Here is a 6,630-nt window from a genome sequence, read left to right on the forward strand (position 1 = left end):
TACTGTGCCCAGCAATTGTCGCCACTGTGCCCAGCAATTGTCGCCACTGTGCCCAGCAATTGTCGCCACTGTGCCCATCAATTGTAGCCACTGTGCCCATCAATTGTAGCCACTGTGCATATCAATTGTCGCCACTGTGCCCTGTAAAATGCCCCCCCCCACCTGGCACTTACCTTTCTGGGGTCAGCCATTCTGCTTCTACCGTCCCTCGATGTCTTCTCCCGCCCTCGATGACGCTTCAGCCAATCAGGTTACTGGTAACCAGAACCGGTGAACCTGATTGGCTGAGACGCCTGTCAGTCTTATCCAAGGAACGCACCCCCCGTTCGTCCCTTGGATAAGTATTTGGAAGTATTTGGAAGCCGATTACAGCCCTCAGGCTGGCTCTGATAGGCACTTCCACAGCCAACCAGCTGCCGTTATTCAGATGGCCGGCACTCGCCAGGGGGCCGGCCATCTGAATAGTCGGCGGCAGCGGCAATACACAGATTCATGCAATGCATGAATGTATGTATTGTATCAATTGCGGTGCAGGAGCCAGAGGCAACAGCGCTCCGGCGCCCTCTATGGACGCACCGCCACTGCACCGTACATATACTGCGGCACATCACCTCAGTGTAGGGGGCATCCACGTGCGATTCAGCTGTGCTGTGATTTGATACAGCACAAGTTGATCAGCCGGTGCCAGCCAATAGATGTCAGCTGGCACCCGATCATCGCGCAGAGACACAAAACGGAGCTCTGCTTATGTAAACAAGGCAGAGTTCTGTTCTGACATGGGGGAAAAGTGATACATTCTGTGTCCCTACAAAGCAAGAAATAAAATCCATCACTTCCCTTAATAAAAGCAGCACACACAAACACTGGTTAGGCACACAGTTAACCCTTTGATCGCCCTAGATGTTTCACACCTTCCCAGCCAGTGTCATTAGTACAGTGACAGTGCATATTTTTAGCACTGTTTACCGTATTAGCGGCACTGGTTCCCACAAAGTGCCAGTTAGTGTTAGACTGTCCGCTGCAATATTGTAGTCACACTATAAGTACAGTGGAACCTCGGATTGCGAGTAACGCGGTTAACGAACGTTTCGCAATACGAGCACTGTATTTAAAAAAATCCTAACACGAGTGTTGTCTCGCAAAACGAGCAGCATTCAAGCCAAACTGGTGTGCAGTACCGCGTTTTGCCTAAGGTGGGGGGCGCTGGAGCCGAGCACAGCCGAACGGCGCCAAGCAGAGCCGCTTCGGTGCCGTTCGGAAATGCACGGAAAGACTTGGAAATACTCAGTTTCCGAGCCTTTTCAAGGTTTGCCGATGTCAGCCGACTGAGCCGAGCTGTCCTCTGGCCTTTCCGTGTGTTTCCGAGGCTCTCCGGCGCCCCCCCACCTCTGGCCATATGCGGTATCGCATGTCATTGAAGTCAATGCGGGACAAATTATTTTCGTTTCCATTGACTTCAGTGGGGAAACTTGCTTTGATTTGCGAGTAATTTGGATTACGAGCATCCTCCTGGAACGGATTATGCTCATAATCCGAGGTTCCACTGTATATAAATAAAAATACAATTCCAGTATATACAGTGGGAGGAAATAATGATTTGATCCCCTGCAGATTTTGTAAGTTTGCCCACTTACAAAGAAATGAAGGGTCTATATTTTTTTTCATAGGTGTATTTTAAATGATGGAGACAGAATATCAACCAAAAATCCAGAAAAAACTCATGATACAAATGTTATAAATTGAGTTGCAGTTCACTGAGTAAAATAAGTATTTGATCCCCAAGCAGAACATGACTTAGTACTTGGTGGAGATACCCTTGTTGGCAAGCACAGAGGTCAGACATTTCTTTTAGTTGGTTATCAGGTTTGCACACATCTCAGGAGGGATTTTGTTTGACTCTTCTTTACAGATCTTACATAGTTTCATAGTTACATAGTTGGTAAGGTTGAATAAAGACAACAGTCCATCCAGTTAAACCTGTGTAGGTATGTGTGTGTGTTTGTAGAAAAAAATTCTCAGTATATTGTTATTTCTAAGATGCATGTCCACATTTTTTTTAAAACTACCCATACTTCCTGCCAACACCACCGATTGTGGAAGAGAGTTCCACATCCTTACCGCCCTGACAATGAAAAACCCTCTACACAGCTTAAGGTTAAACCACTTCTCTTCCAGTCTCATTGTGTGGCCCTGTGCTTTTCTAACACTGAACCGCCTCTTTGCCAATCAGGAAGCGCCGGTCTAATACCCGTCACCTGATTGGCTGAAGGCACAGGTGATCCTATTGGATGCCTAGCAGAAGGGAAGAAGAGACACACGGAAAGCATGGAGGAAACAGTAGCCGTCGCCTGACTTGCTACCCATCCCACAGCTTGCCGCTGCCGACCGCTGCCTGACCCCTCCACCAAGATGGGGTAAGTGCTGGTCAGACAGCGGGTGGGGGGGGGGAGGCACATGATAGTACATTTGATGAGCACAGTGGCTGAATATGATGGACACAGAAGCTTTTTTTTGATGGGCACAGTGGCTACATGTGATGGGCACAGTGGCTGCATTTGATGGGCACAGTGGCTGCATTTGATGGACACAGTGGCTGCATTTGATGGTCACAGTGGCTGCATTTGATGGTCACAGTGGCTGCATTTGATGGTCACAGTGGCTGCATTTGATGGGCACAGTGGCTGTATTTGATGGTCACAGTGGCTGCATTTGATGGGCACAGTGGCTGTATTTGATGGGCACAGTGGCTGCATTTGATGGGCACAGTGGCTGCATTTGATAGAGAACAGTGGCTTCATTTGATGGGGTACAGTGGCTGCATATGATGGGCACATTGACTGCATATGATGGGCACAGTGGCTGCATATGATGGGAACAATGGCTGCAATTGATGGACATAGTAGCTGCATTTGATGGGCGCAGTGGCTGCATTTGATGGGGCTCAGTGGCTGCATTTGATGGGGCACAGTGGCTGCATATGATGGGCACAGTGGCTGCATATGATGGACACAGTGGCTGCATTTGATGGATTTTTTCCAGTATTTTTCAGAATTGTTCACTTTGTTTACTCCCCCCCAAAAATATTGAGAACCAGCCGCCACTGTACACCACATCCACTGGCATACCGTTGTCCATATGGCAGCTCACTTCCTCGTAGAAGGTTAATAAGGTTGGTTTGGTTTTGTAAACCCATGCTGAAACTGTTTTCGTCAGCAAATTCTTGGATATTGCCCCTTATCATCCCCTCAAATAGTTTACAAACTATCGACGTTAGACAGACAGAGCTATAGTTCCCAGGAAACGATCTCTGCCCTTTTTTGAAAATTGTTACCATGCGGGCTTTTCGCCAATCAGCTGGTACCGATCCTGTCAGTATGCTGTCCATGAAGATTAGGAATAGCGGTCTGTCTATAACCTGACTGAGTTCTTTAAGGACTCTCAGGTGTAAGCCATCTGGTCCTGGTGATATATTTATGGTTAGCTTCTCTAATCCTTTCCGGACTCTGGCTTCTGTTAGCCACAATGGATAAGCCGAACACCCCCTGGTTCGGTTCGCAGCAGAACATGCGAATAGGCAAAAAATGTGTTCGAATATGCAAACACTGTTAAAGTCTATGGGACACGAACATGAAAAATCTAATTTTAAATGTTAATATGCAAGTTATTGTCATAAAAAGTGATTGGGGACCCGGATCCTGCCCCAGGGGACATGTATCAATGCAAAAACAAGTTTTTTTTTTCAGGAGCAGTGATTTTAATAATGCTTAAAGTGAAACAAGAAAAGTAAAATATTCCTCAAAATTTCGTACCTGGGGGGTGTATAGTATGCCTGTAAAGAAGTGCTTGTTTCCCATGTTTATACCTGTCTGCACAAAATTACATTTCTAAAGGAAAAAAAGTAATTTAAAACTACTCGCCTATTAATGAATTGTCGGGTCCCGGCAATACACATCAAAGTCATGGAAAGTCATTGAAAAATAAAAAAATAAAATTCGTGGGGGTCCCCCTAAATTCCATTACCAGACCCTTCAGGTCTGGTATGGATATTAAGAGGAACCCTGCGCCAAAAAAAAAATGGCGTGGGGTTCCCCCTAAAAATCCATACCAGACCCTTTGGTCTGGTATGGATTTGAAGGGGTACCCCTTGCCATTTTTTTTTTAAAAATGGCTTGGGGTTCACCCCAAAAATCCATGCCAGACTCTTATCCGATCACGCAACCTGGCAGGCTGCAGGAAAATAGGGGGGACGAGAGAGCGCCCCCCCTCTTGAACCGTACCAGGTCACTTGCCCTCAACATGGGGAGGATGTCCCCATGTTGATGGGGACAAGGGCCTCATCCTCACAAACCTTGTCCGGTGGTTGTGGGGACCCCCAGATCCCAGCCCCCCTATGTGAATTGATAAGGGGTACATTTTATCCCTACCATTTCACACAAAAAAAGGGTGAAAATGTTTGGGGTAATTGTATGATAAGTGAAAATATATGATTTTCTATGGAGCCTGTTTACATATATGTGATGCGTTTTTATAAAGGGTCCTGTGCCTGTTTAGAGCGGTGCGATTTTCTTCTTCATAGACTTGAATGGAGGGAGAAAGAGAGAGAAGGAATAAGGCTGAGTTCACACATGCTGCGGCCGCGGTTCACACCATGGTGTCCGGCGCGTCCATGTTCACCGATTCAGGTGCAAATTCGCACCTGAATCAGAACCAAAGACGCACAGGACCCTTTCCAAACGTCCAAACGTGGGCTGTGGCCGCCATGGAGGTGTGCGAACCGGCTCTATTGAGAGCTGCGCACACTCTCCTGTCTTTCGAATTGGATATGGAGAAACCCACATCCAATTTGCAATAGTGTGAACACAGCTTAAGCATTGTATTCACATCTGAACCACATCAACTTGCACAGGACGTGCTCCTTGAAATCGCATTAGAAAACTGATTCAAACTGCACTACGTTTGGGGTGTCGTTAGCATTGAATTGCCACCTGCTGAAAATTGCAAGGGCAGTGCGTTTTAAAAGCAGTGCGGGAAATCCATTTTCTGCGTTGTGGTGTCAACGGGTCCGGAGAGTTCTCTTAACCTGCCTGGCGGTATTCCCGAGTCTGACTCGGGGTTAGATTTTCCTGCTGCGAGCGGTAACCCCGAGTCAGACTCGGGCTTGCCTCGCTAGATCCACAGGCATGGTTTACTTACCTTGTCCCTGGATCCAGCGATGCCACCGCGCTGTGTGAGCGAGCGGGACCTCGCTCGATTCACACAGTGCCTCTGTGTGACGCCGATCTCCGTTCCCTGCGACGTTACGACGTTACGGCGCCAAATTCAAAAAAGTAAACAAACACTTTACATACAGTATACTGTAATCTTATAGATTACAGTACTGTATGTAAAAAAAACACACCCCCTTGTCCCTAGTGGTCTGTCCTGTGTCACACATGTCATTTTATATAATAAAAACGGTTCTTTCTGCCTGCAAACTGTAGATTGTCCATAGCAACCAAAAGTGTCCCTTTATGTCAAAAATGGTTTTAGATCAGCTAAAAAACAGAATTGTGCGATAGCGATTTGTGGGGAAATTCGTCATAAAAAAAAAAAAAATAATGACAGCAACAATTCTGCAACTGAGCAAATTTCAGTGATTTTGATTTGATTACATTATTGAATAATTTTTATTATAATTATATTATTATTTGTTATAATTATTTATAATTATTTATTATATTATAATTTATAATTTTGTTTTTAAAAAAATGTCATACCCGGGATGCCTATTAGATTCTTGTTTGGTCAGATTTAAGTGAGTTATTTCTAAAAATTACAGACCTACAATATAAAACGCCAAATTTCCTTGCAAATAATTGTACCGCTTTCAGCATGTTTTTTCTGAAAGAATCATACCGCCAGGGAGGTTAATTTCCTGTCTGTGCTTTTAGTAAGTGAGAGGAAATCTCTCATATAAAACATTTTAAAACAGCTGGACATACACTTTAACCCATGAGCGTTCCATCAGTCAGCCTGCCTACGTTCTGTTGTAAGTAATCAGCAGATTTGTTTGCATTGAGAGTGACTTACCTGTGCGCTGGCAGATCGATTTGAAGAGTTTATGGTTCCCCTTCATTATTGTACCTGTCATGGTTCCAGGGAGCCTCATGTAGGAAGCAGACAGTAATGTGCTGGGGACGGGGATCAGCTCTGCTTGTGTAGAATTACACACACAGCTGAGATTGGAAGAGAGGAGGAGGAGGAGGAGGAGGAGGAGAGGGTGGCTGTCAACCCTTCACCCTAGGCTATACATTTCCTCTAAGAATTGACCCTCTGACAAACACTATGCAATGCTGGCAGCATCAACACTAAAAATTAACAAACATCACTCGACATGATCGTTCAATCGATCATTTGATGCAATTATAGTGTTTAAAATATATATGTAGTGTATATCATAGATTCTACATTTGATCAATTTAGTAAGCTTTCAATTGAGTCAAGGTGGAAATTTATCATTTGTTTCTGATGGATCAGACAAATATCCAAGTGCGTCTGATGTCATAATACTGATCAATTCAATGATTGTTTGCAATTGTTTCTGACAGCTCATGTTTTCCCATCAATAGATTGAGGTTGATTTACTAAAGG

General features: G+C 45.0%; 1 protein-coding gene across 1 annotated transcript in view; it reads right to left on the reverse strand.

Moving 5' to 3' along the window:
• The window catches only part of AGXT2 (alanine--glyoxylate aminotransferase 2), a 63,748-nt gene extending 57,517 nt beyond the window's left edge, over positions 1-6,231 (reverse strand). Inside the window, exon 1 of the mRNA XM_040338257.1 lies at positions 6,070-6,231. Coding sequence (XP_040194191.1) covers positions 6,070-6,148 — 79 coding nt within the window. The 5' untranslated portion in view covers positions 6,149-6,231. The remainder of the gene's footprint in view (positions 1-6,069) is intronic.
• Positions 6,232-6,630: the final 399 nt, after the last annotated feature.

The sequence above is a fragment of the Rana temporaria genome, chromosome 1, assembly GCF_905171775.1.
Source record: "Rana temporaria chromosome 1, aRanTem1.1, whole genome shotgun sequence".
Lineage (NCBI taxonomy): Eukaryota > Metazoa > Chordata > Amphibia > Anura > Ranidae > Rana > Rana temporaria.